Raw genomic sequence first — 17,281 nt, 5'->3', positions numbered from 1 at the left:
TCCTTTTTTGACTCCCGCCATTTTGGACTATCATGAATAATTGTCGTTAATAATTTTATGAACTCCCACTTCGACCATATAAAATTATTCACGGGCGATAAAAAATTAAACTGGCCTCTTTCTTTTGTTATTTCCCTCTCCCACTCGCTCCTCCGCGCCGCAGTCACCCGTCAAATTTTAGAAATAAAGAAAATCTTAACTCTACCCTTGCCGCCATGCTTCCTTCACTCGAAAAATCAAAAATAATTTTATGGACTCCTCCCTTCAATGATAAATTATTAGTTAACGATTTTTATAAACTCCCGATCAATCGAAATTCGAGCGGTATACTTCGTGAAAGCCCGAGTCAAACTGCCTCGCAAACTGCAACGACCGAGTGATGTTTCGAATACCGGCGACATCTAGTTTCCCTCCAAAATCGCGGGGACATCGGAAAAATGTATTGTTACAGATTTTTTGGCGCTCCCCAGTCATGGCATTCATGAATAATTGTTGTTAATAATTTTATGAACTCCCCTTTTACAATATAAAATTATTTACGGCCGATAAAGCATTAAATTAAATTTTTTCCATTGTTTTTTCCCTCCCCCCTCACTTCACCGCGCACTGCACGCCGCGCCGCTCTCTCCCCCCGAATTTCGGAAACAAAGGAAGACTCACCTCCCCCCTTACCGCAGTGTTTTTTGTTCACTCGAAAAATCAAAAATAATTTTATGAACTCGTTTCAATATTGAATTGTTAGTTAACGATTTTTATAAACTCCCGATCAAATTGTTTACTGTCGGCACTTGCACTTGAATTTTTCCATTCTTAAATATTACGTATTTGTTGACGTCATTCAAGAATAACACCATTCTCGTTAATAATTCTCTAATATTCCCTTTTTCATCACATAATTATTCAATATTAAGAAAGAATTAAAATGAAATATGAGCGGTATACGTCGCGAAAGCCCGAGGCAAACTGACTCGCCAACTGCAACGACCGAGTGATGTTTCGAAAACCGGCGACATCTAGTTTCCCTCCAAAATCGCGGGGACATCGGAAAAATGTATTGTTACAGATTTTTTGGCGCTCCCCAGTCTTGGCACTCGTGAATAATTGTTGTTAATAATTTTATGAACTCCCCTTTTACAATATAAAATTATTTACGGGCGATAAAGAATTAAATTCAATTTTTTCCATTGTTTCTTCCCTCCCCCCTCACTTCACCACGCACTGCACGCCGCGCCGCTCTCTCCCCCCGAATTTCGGAAACAAAGGAAGACTCACCTCCCCCCTTGCCGCAGTGTTTTTTTTCACTCGAAAAATCAAAAATAATTTTATGAACTCGTTTCAATATTGAATTGTTAGTTAACGATTTTTATAAACTCCCGATCAAATTGTTTACTGCACTTGCACTTGAATTTTTCCATTCTTAAATATTACGTATTTGTTGACGTTATTCAAGAATAACACCATTCTCGTTAATAATTCTCCAACATTCCCTTTTTTACTACATAATTATTCAATATTCCCTTTTTTACTACATAATTATTCAATATTAAAAAAGAATTAAAATGAGATTTGAGCAGTACACGTCGCGAAAGCCCGAGGCAAACTGCCTCCCCAACTGCAACAACAGAGTGATGTTTCGAAAACCGGCGACATCTAGTTTCCCTCCAAAATCGCGGGAACACCGAAAAAATGTATTGTTACCCATTTTTAGGCGCTCCCAAGTCTTGGCAATCATGAATAATTATTGTTAATAATTTTATGAACTCCCCTTTTACAATATAAAATTATTTACGGGTGATAAACAATTAAATTCAACTTTTTCCATTGTTTTTTCCCTCCCCCCTCACTTCCCCGCGCACTGCACGCCGCGCCGCTCTCTCCCCCCGAATTTCGGAAACAAAGGAAACTCACCTCCCCCTTTCGCAGTGTCTTTTTTCACTCGAAAAATCATCGACTAATTAATTCGTGTTTCTCTACGACATCAACAATAAATCGATAAATCGACAGACTCGGTAATAATCCAGTAATCTCATCTCACAACAAAATGTAGATGAGAACAAAGGAAATTTTTTCCCTCCCATTTGTTCCTCGCAAATAATTATAAAAATAAATAATTAAATCTTGTTGTTAAATCTTTTCGAAAATGAACAGTGCGCGTAAATCATTCGATAAACGAATATTACCGTGAGCAAATGGTGCACCGACGACTGTTAAGACACTATTGCAAGTCCGAACGTGTTCATATCCCCCTCCATTTGTGCCGTATTGGACAAGATGGCGCTGCTAGTACCTCAAGCGTCCAGTTCGTGCCGTTGAAACTCACGTAATTAATATTCTCTCTTCACTATTCATCTAAATACCGCGAAAATAAATAACTCCCTAATTTCTTCATTAATTCACCTCATCATTATCCAAAGTGGACGTTCCGAGATAAGAGTAAGGTTCAGTTAATTCAATTAAAAAGTTTTGCAAGCGTCCCACGTGTAGAGTGATTATTTGCATAGTAGTTAGAGTCGTTACATCTCAGTTTGACTTCTGAATATTCTCTGAATATATTCGGGGAGCTTTTTAGTTAATTGTGAAAAATCAAAGTGTTGTGAGAGGAATTGGAAAGATAATTGTGAAAAATCAAAGCGTTGTGAGAGGAATTGGAAAGACACAACATGTCTTGTGGTGCCGGTGTACGATTTGAGGCTTGTTTATGTTCTACCGAGAGCAGTGGCAACTCCTGGTGTAAATACGAAATGAAAATACGAGAATAACGTCTTGATGTTTCGAAATTGGAGATTCGAATGGATGAGGGATCGCATTACCTGACCTCCGGCCAAGGATTTGGTGCTTTGGGTTTCTCTGGAGGTCTGCAAAAGGGTGAGTCAGAAGTTAATTATCGTCTTGATCAGTATGAATAAATTGATAATGTGATATTGGATAGGGGAAAATAATTGCAGGAAATCAGAGAGATTAATTTAGAGACTTGCAAGCGAATATATGTGAATACACATACAAAAATGATTTTGGGGGGATTGCGTCTTAGGAATTGAGGGAGAATAAAAAATCTAGATTAATTATTTGCCGACATTAAATAATTTTAGAAAGAACAAAATTATAATATTTTTAACGACAATAGTATTATCCTTGACTTCCGCCAAAGGTGACGCAATAGTCTAGTGTTTACAGCGCTCCCACAATTTTGGAGGGAACGCAGCGTTTCATGATTTTCGGACCGCCAATTGGCAATGGTAGTGCGTGGTGTTTTACCTCGGGCATTTCGGGACAATAATAGAAACATTAGAGTTTAATTATGTGCTGATATTGAATTATTTAATAGTGAACACGGAAAAACCATAAAATTATTAACGACAATAGTGATATTCTTCATTGGCGTCATGAAAGAGGTACAGTCCATTTTTCTTTTGTTCCCACAATCTGAGACGACAAATAAATTCCGTTGGTTGTCGGTTGGCCATTTGACTATTGTTTTTCTATCTCCTCTCGCAAAATAATTGCTAGTGGAAATTCAAGTGAAAAAAATTCTTCTCGGGATGCACTGATGCCCCCAAGTAAAAAATCCTTTGTCATGAGTAAAAAAATATTGCCTAGGTGTCAGATGATTTCAAATCATACTCATTAATAATTCGTCCTCAAAATGACTCCATCATAATTCAGAAATCTCCTCACCCTCGAGTATTTCCCTGAAGATTGTCCTAATGATTTGGCAGCTCCTGTGATTACATATGATAATTACATGGGCCTAATCCCCCAAACAATCACGAAAAAGTCAAGAAAATGATTCTCCCTCGAAGCACAACGTCACCGGAAGTTGAACCCCCTGAGTTGTCCAGTGTATTCCAACCCCTCACGTGCGACTTTCACTATCAGGTGGTGCTTTTTTCCCTTCGACCGTACTCCAATAAATTCGGTTATCTTTTCATCAGATTTAGTCCCAGGGTTTTAGTTGTGGAAAAGATATGAGAACGCCTGAAGAATCGAATGGTGTTGAATGTATATAAAAGTGACGTGAGGCGATGGTCATTTGCTGGGCTCAGGACGACTTGACTCCTGGTGGATAGGGGGTAGGAGAAATAAAAGTGGACAAAATGTCTCCTGCGATCCCTCAACGTGATACCGGACACGCTATCCACTTTGGTTGCTCCTGGTGATCTCCCCATATCGTCCACGACACGCCAACAACCCAAGGTGGGTCGAGATTGTCTCAGGGGGTGGAAAAAAAAGGTTAAGACAATTTTTAACCTTTTTATTGTCCACTGTTGGTCGATGAGATTGTTAATCAGTTCGATAAAAACACTTTTTCCACGTTTTTGTGGATATAAAATAGAGTGTATCCCATGTCCCATGATGGGATTTTCCTCTGCCTTCCTCAATTAATTTTTTGAGTCATCTTATAAATATTTTCATCCATTTGTGGCTTAGGATTTGAGAAGTAGGGTTTCATTTCCATCTTAAGGGCAACTTGGTGATCTTCTTGTCAAACATCCTTCGACAAAAATTTTTCTTTTTCTGGAAAACTAGATATTGATTCATTTCTCAAAAGAAAATAAAATTATTGCGTGCTCGAAGACGTTCGTAAAATTTTTATAGCCGACACGGATAGTCGATTCACGAGAACTCATTCTCCCAGTTTCATTTTTATTTATGCTACCCCTTTGTGGAATAATTATCGATGGGAGGTGGACATAACGAGTGTGGCACGACAGTGATTTCAAAGGCGATAAGAATCTTTACGCGTGCCAGTTGACATCCACGCATTACGGAATTATCCAGTGCGACATGTTGAGTGGAATTTCAATGACCCACTGACACTGGTATCTCCAATTAATTCCAGTGAGTCTCGATTTCGATTCCTGCGACTTCTAAAAAATCAAAAACCCCTCGAAAAAATTTTCTCAGAGATGAAAAATAAATTAAAATTCATTGGAATAACTTTGCGGAGAAAACAAAATTATAATTGATGGAAAATATAATTTTCATATCAAGAATAATTCATCAGTGATATGAAATATGTTCGAAGGTATGATAAGACTTGGTTCGAACACCTGACGTGTATTTCAGGTACGTTTAGATCCAAGCTATTACCAGTATCACACGAGACCATGGGACATGCCACCCCGATCCAGAAGTGTGATATCCACGTACTGTATTTATTACCCAGATTTCGCATTATTAGTGGGATTTAAAGTTTTTCGCTCTATAATATCGGTTTCGCCTGTTGGATAACGAATCTGAATTTCAAATGTCTTCCTTAAATCGCGACGAGAAAAAAAGGACTGATTAACGGGTTTAAATGGTGACTATAAATAATTGCCGGAAATTGATATGAGAATTATCACCAGTGCAACGACTCCGCAACATCAACCGAGAGAAGTGAAAAATTCAATTGGCGAAGATCTTTAAAAAGGATAAATGTGTTTTCCATTGAGACATGGCAGACCCCATCGTCGCCGTTTCTACTTGAGGAATCGAGGGACCAGGATTTTCATGGCTATAAAAGACTTGTGGTAAAAGTGCTTCCCTGGGAACAATGAAAAGGGTCTCTTGGACAACAACAGAGTGAGAGACTCGGAAATGTCGAGAGTGAATAGCAGACGGATGAGGAACATGCAGCGGATAGATGGCATACAATGCTAGCAATAAGCCCTTGGAGGATAAATGTTACAGGGTATGCTCTACAATCCAATGCTGAATCGTCTCTGGCTTGATTATATCCCGGCGACGTTTGGACTGTGTTGACAGGAAACAGGAGAATCAATATCCTTCTCAATTCGAAAGGGGTTAACTCAATGTCTCCGGCAAGGTCTGGCCCTAACAATTGATTCCGTAATTAGGTGGAGGTAAACTGTAGCCATGGAAGGATGACACGTGAACATGTAATTGGTTGGAAATCGTATTTGTCTTTTGTATTTTATGGCTGTAATTATCTCGTCGCAATGAATGATATAGCTGTCTGAAGGATTACATCAATGAATTTCTCATCAAGTTCAAGAAGATGGATCAAACCGCTGAGCTCGAACCTCAGATAATACAAGCTCTCCCTTTGATTATCAAAATCGTGGACTGGAAAAAAAGTAACCGCAATAACCGCACGATAAATCCATCGTCACTTGATCGGTGCTTGCTCTGTAATCGACTCACGTACCTCGTGTATCCAAGCGTGACCAGCCCCTGAGACGCTTGGAAAACGGCCATCTTGGCTTTGAACCCAACACCCGTCGTAGAAGAAAAGAAAAAAAAAAGACAGACCAGAGGTACGAAGGAACGAGGGGACAAGACGTGAAATTCTTTATTGTTTCAATAAGCACACGAGTCTGGTCTTATTAGTGGAATAAACCTCTTTAACGATCACTTTTTAGAGCCCCGTGTGAACACCACGGGGCGGGCGGGGGGGGCAATGCCAAGTTGTCTGGAGGGAGGAGTAAGCGAACTGGGAAGAGGAGAAGAATGTTACCTCAGGGTTGAAGGGAGATCTTTCAAAGAGTTCTTTCAGGAGACCGAAGGGAGAATCGATAGGTTTTTCCTCAGAGTTACCATGGAAACCGCAGAGAAGTGAATCGGCATACAGACGCAACTTGGTATGAGCATCGTTACTCTTTCTGCGGGAGGGGAGATTTTATCTTGTTATCAATAAAGTAATGGGGTTCGATGGCTATGGAATTTTATAATGGTGCTGGCCGGATTTTATGGATCTTGAGGGGAGAATCGTCTTGGGACAATTGGTGATAACGTGGATTTTTAAAAATGATTGTCTTGGAATTTTCATCACGGTGATAAAGATCTAGTAGCGATTTCAGAATGGGATGTAAATAAAAACATCGAGAGAAAAAATTCCCGAGAGAATTATCACTTTAGGGAAACAAATAGGATTTTTTTGTTCTGATCTTAACTTCTCATCTTTCATGAGGTTCTGTCTCGGCCTTCTCGTCATAATACATTACTGCCACTAAACACACAATCGAATATATGTCGTCAGTTTATTTTTGGAAGTCTTAATCTAATTTCAACGTCTCTCCGAGATATAGCCATGGGGTCTTAAAACCCTGCGTAGGAGGTTCACGAGAAGAATGGGTAGGAGCAGTTAAAAGGGAATCCTTTGTTTCGGAACCTCTGCTCATTTCAGTCATTAGAAAAATCCACACTGAGAGAAAAAATGAGATCTGCTGAACATACATTTGTTTCGCTCACACATATCGAGACAATTTCATTTAATAATATAAGATATCTGGAGTAAACGAAATATCTGTGTACCAGTAGGAGTCAGTGACACCAAACTCTCATTGTCGATGTCGACGGCTGCGGTTTCAAGTAGTCATGGCAACGGTTGATCCCTCCCGCACCTCCGCCAACTCCTCAGGCACATCAACCCCACCTCAACCGACCCTCTGTCCTCCTTTCGCCTTCAATTATCATACCATCTCCCTCTGCGATTCTCCAGCATTCTCTCCCACCTCCGTAGCCATTTGGCCCTTGGAGTTGCTAGCAAAATCCCCCGAGCAAGTGGCCACTGTTGCCAAGCCTTTATCTCTCTCTCTCTCTACCCCAGCTCTCGGTTATTTCTCCTTCTGTCCTGGCACCGGTGTATGAATAGATGCACCCGGCGAACGCAGTTTATTCCCGCCTTAATCTCCACTGCAGCCAAAGAGGGGACAGAAGGGAGAGCAGGGGGAGGACTCATTTGTTTGCTGAAACAGAGGAACAGGGAGAGCAAAAAAAAGGGAAAAAAGGCTCGTTCCTCTTTTGCCTTTCCTTTTTGACTCTCATTATGACTCTTTTCTCGGAGTATATGCAGCACGTTTTTGCAGTCACTTTTACCTCATGTCTCCTCGTCTAATGGTGGACGTAAGGCGTGTTTAATATACTGTGTACGGTTATAGCTTTGGGTTTTGTGGTGAGATGTACGACAGGATGTATGACTAACACGTTTCGACGGTTATTTCGGGGAGACAGAGGTGATTTTGATGGGAGATGGATATGAGTTGCTCGCAGTTCGTGATCATCAGGGTTTCGAGGAATGGGTTGGCTATTTTTGGAGGAATTGAGGGCTCATTTCAAGTAGATTGAGTCTAGTTTCCATTTTCATGGAACACCGGATCCTTTATAAATAGATGCATCAACAAATTATCGAGTGCTGAATTGCTTAGAGTTATTGACATGACTTCTGGAAGATCAACCATTTTGCTTCTCATCTGTCTGGAATCATCGTAAAAGAGCGCAGTCGCAAGGATGAGCACAGGGAGATGCTCCACAGCATTTTAACCAACCAACCAGTAGTCACGGATGTTCCTCCTCGGGCCAATGGGAATGTTCGTTGATGCCACTCGACAGCACACAACTACCTATCAAGCTAAAACACCAACGATACTCACTGCCAGATACAAGTGAAATGGGGGAGGCAGCGGAAGATTCCGGGGACCAATCAGAGATTGCCGGGTCTGCAGATTAATGTGGGTGGAATCCTCCCTCAGGCGTATTATTGGCTCCAGAGATTCTCAGAGATTCATCTTGTCTTTTCATTGAATTTTTATATAAATGCGAATCTGCCTTTTCGTGCAGAATAATTGGAATGGCCATCAGTCTAGGATCCGCAAAAGTTAGAGAATAAGCATTCGATTAACCAGTGTAGCCCCATCAATCCTGGGCATGCCTCAGTACCCAGATAAAATAGCAATAAAACTCGAGTATACTGTCGGGTTGTAATCGAACTGCGCCAATTCATCGGATGAAAAATGGAAAGAGAAATCAAAGACGTGGATGATAAGAAATCTTTCCATTTATTGAATGACTGGAAATATTGTGGTATTAATTATTCTATGAAAAAAACCAGTCAATTCCATTTCTGAATCATAATCTCCACAATTTTTTCTCTCCATCAATTCATAGTGAAAAAGTTGAAAATTATTAGAACATTGAACAACAGTTTTATCAGGGGACTCCAGTCCTCTGGTTTTTGAGGATCACTCCCACCCCAGTCTCCACTATCTCCACCCTCTGCATCAACCCCAGTCTCGTCACTCCTCCCCCGGACATAAAAGGGAAAAAGGGAAAAAGTAAATAAAAAAAAGTAAATGGACAGAATGGGACGAAGGAGAACCCCGTAGAAAAAGAAGAAGATGAGAAAGACGAGGGATCTCTGGTTGCTGGATTTTATGGTACACCCCTCCTCAACTCGTTGGATATCGTTGGATGAGAGGGTGAGAGGGCTGTGGAGAAGAAGAGAAGAGGAGAAGAGGGAAAAAGGGAATTGGGTAGATGACGATGGTTGCGCGCGTCTCTGAGCCCAGAGGAGGATCAATAGAGACACCATGACGAGACCTCTTGCTTCCCTCTCCCGACGTTGCTGTGGGTAAAATAACGGGGTGGGGTTCAGAGGGAGTGGGTTGAGGGGGTAGAGAACCTTCCAAGACTCAATAGAATCCAGGGAAAAATACGGTGAGGTGAGTGGGCTTAATGTTGCGTGGCTGGGATGCAAGGGGTTCACTCGAGGAGTTGAGAGAAAAAAAAATTGAAGATGAAGAAAAAGAATATGAAAAAATGGCTGAGGGAGTGGGTGGATGGGTGGTTGGGGGTGACTCTGGTAGAAGGGTAATGTTGCGTGATGAGACGCCTCGCAGATTCATCGAGGATTGAGGGAACTCATGAAAGAATGAAACGGAGGAAAATGAGAAGTTGTTCTCTCTTTTTCTTTCCACGCTTCAGGCTTCTTGAGGTTTTTTCTTTTTCAATGTTGTGCTCTAATTCTTGAAGGTGTAGCACTCAGGTTTGACGGGGTGGGTGGTGGTGAGGATTTTTGAGTTGATTCAGTGGAAAAAACGGTGGAGAAAGAATGATTGGAAAAAATATTTCGGCAGAAATTCAGGAAGAAATTGGAGATGAATCGGAATTTTTTTTTACGAACAGTAGGGGAATCAGCAACTGATATTGATTCTTCCATTATTATGAATTTGCAGAATTCACCCAGCAGACGCCATTTGAATGTTTGATGGTCGGATGAGACCTGGGGTTTTCGCCGTTGGCGTGTGCACACACAGAAGACGTATATGATGGGGCAAATTCTGAGGGCGCCTCGGCTCGTGGCTGTGATTAATTTGAATCAGTGAATAGCTCCGAGGGTTGCAGTGGCAATACAGATTGAGCGTTGGAGGTCTCAGGAGGGAGTTGGTGAGAGCAAGGTAAGATTCAAAGTATGGGATGCAAGGGAGTTGGGATATGATTCTGGTTTCGAAGGGATGGGAAAACAGTCGTTGCTTCTCCTCTTCCCTCATCTCTCTCCCTCTATTTTCGAATGAGGCAAAACCACAACGAGAGCCAAGGGCAGCACACGCCCAATTCAAAACGCTTCTGGGGCTTGTATACATTCGGGGGGGAAACCAGAGCGTCTTAAATCATTTTCCTGTGGTTTACAGATGCTATTGTTGGGGTGTAACTACTGGTTATTATTTGGATGGTGTTTGAGCTTGAGAGTTCAATTACATTTTTCATTAGTGTTCCATTCTCATTTTTCATTTGCTTGAGCGAAGTATTTCTATTTATTTCAAAAATTTAATTGATTCAATTGTATTTTCGCCCAGATTCATTAAAAATGTGACTCTCAATGCGAAATTTCCACCCAAAATCTGTGCAAATAACATGGACAATTAGTAGAAATAACTCTCGTGACCCAGTTCTTCGTCCGATGAAAATTAAATGCGATAATTTACAAACTAAACCGCAAATCTCAGTTTGAAAAGGTCGGCAAAAAGGCACATACCATATGGGTAGGGGGTGAAGTGGGTACAAAGTGAAATCGCACGAGTGAAGTCTCATGAGCCACCCCCTGCCTCCAATTACTGGCATTTAGTTGCGTTTTTCCATCCGAATGCCCACTCTGTGATGCATTCGTTTGGCTGTTAGTTATCCCAACCCACTTATCGTATTCTTCAGCCCCAGCTTCGACCGAGACCATTTTTTTCTTCATCATCTATTTGAGTCAATTTCACTTTTTCAATTTGAGAATTTGTCACATGTGGAGGAGAAAAATCTGTAGTGGTGAGGAAGGAAAAATGGGAAATTTTATGAGGTATTAAATTCTTTGAAGTGATCGAGTTCTAACGGATGTATGACATATTGGATGGGCAGATGGTAATGGATTCGGTGTAAAATCAATGATGCGGTGACATATGCCTCTTCTTAAATTTTTCCTCCTGGTTTTCCTCAATTCTTTTCCTCCGAGGTACATTGAGGTCACATACCTCCGTCGTCCACAAAAAAATTGAAGTGAGGACTTGGGCAAAGTTGAGACCTTCGTCGCACCAGTTGGTGCTTCGGAAACGTGTCCAATTAACCTCGTCGTGACGCTCAGCTCGCCTAGATCTTCTAATTAGTACGCTCACATCGTAGAAAACTTTTGCTACTTCGATCCCAACCTCAACAACTTCTAGATTTACTCGACATTTTCCTCCGAATTAATTACAGGAAAATTCTTTTTCAATTTTCCCCCGTATTCCATTAATCATTGCCATGTCTTTCATCCTCGTTGTGACTCGTGGAGGGTGAAATTAAATTAATTGAATGATTTTTTATTGAATCCACCAATTCCGCCAACTGACAAATAAGCGCCTGCTTTCCATGAATATCTGGAAATTTATTTCACTCTCAATAATTTTTCTCTAGAATCTTCGCAATTTTGTATTTAAAATTTTTATTCGAGGAGTCAATGTCAAACTTATTCCCAATGTTCAGCTTGCTATTCATTCTCAGCCTAGATGAATAAAAGTTACCATTGAATAATTCATACTGGGAGATAAGCCTAATAACACGGTATTCAATCCACAGTACGAGGGCTTTAGAAATAGGATAATTGCACATTAACTCTCATACGATAACACAAGCCTTTCCTCCATTAATTAATCACCCGTAAACCTTGAAAATTCAGCGAAAAAAAAAATGTGAAAAATCAGCTGAGTCAAGCCAATTAATCATTGAGGGTGCATGCAATTCCGTCGTTTGATGTAACAGGAAAAACTATCGAGTCTCGACATGAAATTAAATGTAAAATCAGTAAAATAGGAACTATCTCTAAAATATAATTTTTTAATGTGAGTTGAAAAAATTAGAACTCCGCCTCAATATAATTGCTAAAATTCTTTCAAAAACTTTCTGCACATGTACCATAAAATATGAGGAGGATTTTTTCCAGTACTTAGTGCTGGCCTCGAGTTGTGAGATTTTCAGAGTGCTGGTACTTTTCCCCTCGTTTTAACTCCGTACTCGAATTTTTCCTGAGATTTTCCCGCAAAAATTCTTGTACTTTTCTCTTGGTGTATTGTTTCTACATTTAGCACTCCTCATTGCTAGTCGAGATAGCGGTCTTGGGTCAGTTCGCATGTTGTGACGAGGCGGTCTCACTGGTCACATCAGTTTCCAAGCATGCGAACTGAATATCCCACTTGGGTGGAAAAAAAAGTATATAGCGAAATAGCTGAGAAGGACGTTAGGGATATGTAGGTGTAGTATCACGGTATTATTCAGACATACCCATATGCCGACCACTGATCATTACTGATATGACATGCGAACCGTCTTGGATATACTTTGCACGACATCTAGACTCTTTCCAACTTTTATAACAATTAAAGAGAGGAATTTATTTCACCACGTGGGGTTTTTAAACTTTGGCCTGATTTTTTTTATTTACTTGAGATTTATATACTCAGGGAACGCAAAACGAACCGATGAAAATATATTAATTGTTCGCCCATCGCGTGGGAATCGTTTGCAATCAATCTATTTTTGTTCCGATCAATCGATAAATTGATGTGGAAAATTGATGGGGAAAATCATAACGGAATCGTATGGCTGAACATTTATTTGGATGTAAGGAGCATTGAGGACTGCTGGCAAGTGAGCCGTTAAGGGATGACGTATATTAGGGATACTTTTGGTCGAGTGGTATATACCCTCGGAGAATCGTAGACCCACCCTTGTCCTTCATTGACTATAAAAACCACTCGCTTCCTCGACCCTTCGCCAAAAGGCCAATCTCCCACTCCACTACCTATCGATCTAGAAGAAAAACCTTTCACATATTTTCTTACTTCTTTCGTGTGATTCTCGATGCTATCGAAATATTTTTCATTCGAGGATAAAAATTAATTGCAAAAAATTTTCGGAAATAAATTGTTTGGCCGAAGCTATTTCTGCATTTCCTGAAGTATTTTCGACGATTGTGAGTGAGGGATGGCAGGAATTATATCTCGTGCTAGAGTTTCTTTTCATTTTTTCTGAACTCTAGATTAGGGATATCGATATTCAATAACTTCGCGAGTTGCACTTTTACAATCTTCCGGTTTGGCAAATGTGAGTTCTTGGAAGCATGAAATTGGAAAGGAAAGTCTCCAGTAGTGTCCGAAGATTTAGGATAACAGAAATTGACAAGTTACAAAGAGAAATTATATTTCTCGCAAGATAATACATAGCACCAATAAAAAATCTTTCTTAGCGTATAGATTTTCATGAAGCAACCCAAAAACTAGTCCTAGTAAATACCATAAAATTAATTGAAACAAAAAAGAAGTTCACAGGTGAAAAGTTTCAGAAACCCTATCCAAATCACTTCGTCTTGGTTTTTTCGGCATTTGCCTTGTAAACCGACTCCCCTATCCTCCCCTCCTTTGCTCATAACTTTCGTGACATTTTCTTTCTTCTCTGGAATGGATCCCTTCAGTTGACGTAAAACGTGTTGCTCTCCCATGAGTACACGAAAGTTGGTGGAGAGAATAAAACAAACAAAATGGAGCAGACGTAACATAAAATTAACCAGCGGAGAGAGGAATGACTCTTTACGATTGGAAAAGAGGAAATTTTTTGTTAGGTAATTTTTTAAATAATCATGTGTCAATCAGAAAATTGGCAAATGCGAAAATTTGAAATAATTTATTATATAGTGAAACTAGGTAGTGTACTCCACAGTAGTCAGAATGACTCTTTCCACTTCTTCTTGGTGGGTTGTAAATATTATTGGACGCGCTTCTGGGCACGAATTCCGGTCACGTTTGCCTCCAATCGTATATTGCGCTCGTTCGTTACGCTCTTGTCTCACTGCCATGAGCGTTAATAAAGGAACGTTTATTGAAAAGTCATCTCGAGAGGACATTCAGTGGTTTTATTTCATGCTCGGGGGCTAAGAATAACGAGTCGGACGTATTCTCATTGTTGAAGAGATTGTCGAACGTGCGATCTGGACTCTTAAGTGTTTGGCTCAGCCATAAATTATTGAATGGACTTCCCACTATTGTTTCATTTGTCAAAAGTTATTCTGATGCTTTTCAAATGGCTGAAAAATCGATTAATGGAATTTTAAAAAATCATTCATTTTTATTTCATTTAGAAAATATCATAATAAGATAAAAGAAAATTCGAATTCAATTTTTTTTTGAATATCTCCTATAGAATAACTTGAAGCTGGGTGGTTACAATTGGATAATGGTTTGACGAAATTACTGGCTAATATTCAAACAATAGCTCGAAATGCGCGAAGAATGAGAAAAAGTACTCATGAAAAATTATAATGATGCAGTTATCTGCAGGATGGCAATCGGAAATAAGAGGCGACGAGGCGTTATCAATTCGTTTGCAAATGACTCATCCATTCGTAAATTCATATACAATGGATACCCGTGAATGGACAGAAATTCTATTTAAAGTGCCATTCTCCGCCTCTTCCTCTTTCGATAGACATAAAGTTGAATGATTCCAAAATTTATAAAAAATTTATCATATTGTTTATTTATTTTGCAGTGTCCCGAGCGACAAGCCATGAGGAACTTGGAGAGGATGCCACGAGGACGACCTAATAACTCCTCATCCTCTGGAATAAAATGCGTGAATCCGTCGAGTTTACAGCTCGGTGTTCACCCCCCCAAAAAAAAAGTCGAAAAAATCACTCCCCCATTTCTCCTGGAACTAAACTGCGCATAAAAAAATGTGAGTACCTGTGGGGCGCCTGGGCACGCTCAGAGCTCGACGAATGAGCGTATGGGCAACAGGAGTGTGTTGGCTTTTAAGGGGTGCAGGGTTTTCTCCGAGTTAAGAACCCCACGTTTACCAGTCTCCAAGTCAGTCGGAAAGGGTGGTAGTGTTCGAAAGCATCGTAATTCTCTATTACAAAACAATTACCCAGTTTCAACTCAAACAGTCCATTTATGCAAGTGTGCAACGTCAAGATTAATGCCGTCTTAAATCAATTTGAAAAATCATCGGAGCTGAGGAATCAAAGTGAAAATTTACGTTTAAAAACAATTCTAAAAATTCCCAAGACAGTGTCGAAATTAAAATATTTTCAAGTGTCCGTAAATAATCATAAATAATGGCGCTGTCCAGAAATAAAGTCCAGAAAAAATGGTAGTGTGTGAAAAAAATGGTGTGTCGGTAGTGAGCAGAAAGTCATCAAGAAAAAGGAAACAAAAGAGTTGAAACAATGTTCTCGTAATGGTTTTTGGTAATATCCTCACCTGAAAAAGAGAGGCAAAAGTTGGAATAGAATCGTAGGGTCGACGGGAGTTGACTTTCCTCAGAAAGACAGCGGCTGATCATTGGTGGACAGAATTGTGATACGTTGAAAGTAGTGGGGAAACGTACCGACCCCCTATCCCCCTTCTGTCTGACCCTAGGTGGAGGGGAATTAAACGTCAGAGGTGGAGGAAGAAGAGGAAGAGGAGGAAGTGGAGGAAGAGGGCAAGAAGAAGACGAGAAGAAGGAGGACAGGCGACAGTGCATGTACCTCCCGACAGAAGTGGGGAAAGAGGGCTAACGGGTTGGTCTTGTGGAAGGGGTTTGAGGACAGCCTCAGGTTCGGGAGGGGACAATCTGGAGAACCCTACAACTGCTCGGAGGGTTACACCGGAGGACAGGAAAGCCTCTGCTGGAGGACAAATTCGTCGACTCACCTAAGACATTTAAGCTGCTCTTCAATCACTTCTTCATCAATGGGGCAAAAAGTGATTTTGTGAGACATAACGTGACGTTTCTCGACGTTCAAAGTGCCGTTTTTGTTTCGGACCTCTTGAAGATCTGTACCTAGTGTTGTTTATGGCTCAATGGATTCTCTCATGGAATTGTGAGTTCTCCGGGTGCGGAGGAGAGATAAAATGAGATCTAAACCGGTGGCTAGGAGACTTCAGGGTGAGTTTTTCAATTGATTGATTTTTTTTTTACATTTTTCGTATGGTCTGGAGTGAATTTCATTTTTTTTCGTGGCCCCAGAATGTCTGATAACTGAAATCCCCTTCTCTTGGAAAGAAATATGTTGAGCGTTAAGTGCGGAATGGGCGCTGACTCAAAAAGCCACCGGAGGCGGAGCAGCGCCCGCGCATCCACCATTTACCAACCCGCATGTCTTTTTGTGACTTCTTTCCTCGCTTTCCTTGTTTATCGGGCTTTTTAAACCGTGTCTTGTCTTGTCAAGGCATTGCGCGCTCTCGGTGAAGGTTCTGGCACGCCCATTCCAATGGAAGTGACAGTCTTGATTCAATTTTTGTAGGAAAAAGTTTATCTCCATTTCCGGGCGGTGATATTTCATTGAATTTTATTTCCAATTGGTTTGAACTCTCGCGGAACTCGTATTTTCATATTTTTATTTTTCAAACCAGAAAAGTTTCTTAATTTCCATTAAATTCCCCCATATCATCCCATTGAGAAAAATCCAATAGTCCACCGGAAGTTCCGATTCCCTTTACAGACAAAAGCCAGAGAAACTTTTCTGCGATTTGAAAAAAAAAAATGTACTGGGGATAGGTCTTGATGGCAGTCTCTATTGTCTCGCATCCTGCGTGAGAGAATGAATGTAGGTTTGAATAGATCGGATGATCCTGAGGGTAGGTCACCAGCTTCACCTCCTCCACGAGCTCGTCTTAAAACACCAGCGACGATTCCAATCGTTTTCGTCTTTTCCCTCTTCAACATTAAACTTCTACCTATTTTTACGAGAACCCCCACCGCCATACCAAAAAAAATCTGGGAACCAGTTCTCATGCGATACCCTTCTTGACGGATGAAACCTGCTTCCGCCCTCAACAATCACGCGTTGTCTTTTTATTCCGCATATTGTGCCAAAGTGATCCTCAGTGGGTTACCTCAATTAAAAATGTATGGATTACGCCGGTAAAAGATATCATCGTTTTCCTTTTCAATTCATCTCTTCCTCCCTATTTTCCATGAGGATTTTAAAATATAGAATCTTTTGACGGAGGTAAAGTGTCAAAGAGGGTTTAATAGTAAATTCGTTTTAGGGGGTATT

The 17,281-nt window shown here is 40.5% G+C and overlaps 1 protein-coding gene and 1 long non-coding RNA gene across 2 annotated transcripts in view; both read left to right on the top strand.

The window, feature by feature from the left end:
- The first annotated feature begins 2,465 nt into the window (after positions 1-2,465).
- On the top strand, positions 2,466-14,940 carry LOC105266198 (uncharacterized). The gene is made up of 3 exons (XR_892148.1): positions 2,466-2,865; positions 9,957-10,178; positions 14,785-14,940. It is a non-coding gene; the product is annotated as an uncharacterized lncRNA (long non-coding RNA).
- A 32-nt stretch (positions 14,941-14,972) lies between these two features.
- LOC105266197 (PR domain zinc finger protein 16-like) overlaps positions 14,973-17,281 on the top strand; it is a 43,771-nt gene continuing 41,462 nt past the window's right edge. The window contains exon 1 of the mRNA XM_011304155.1: positions 14,973-16,167. Within this exon, the coding sequence (XP_011302457.1) occupies positions 16,134-16,167 (34 nt within the window). The 5' untranslated portion in view covers positions 14,973-16,133. The remainder of the gene's footprint in view (positions 16,168-17,281) is intronic.

This window comes from Fopius arisanus, unplaced genomic scaffold, assembly GCF_000806365.1.
Source record: "Fopius arisanus strain USDA-PBARC FA_bdor unplaced genomic scaffold, ASM80636v1 scaffold00036, whole genome shotgun sequence".
Taxonomy (NCBI): Eukaryota; Metazoa; Arthropoda; class Insecta; order Hymenoptera; family Braconidae; genus Fopius; species Fopius arisanus.
This window is presented reverse-complemented; position numbering and strand designations above follow the sequence as displayed.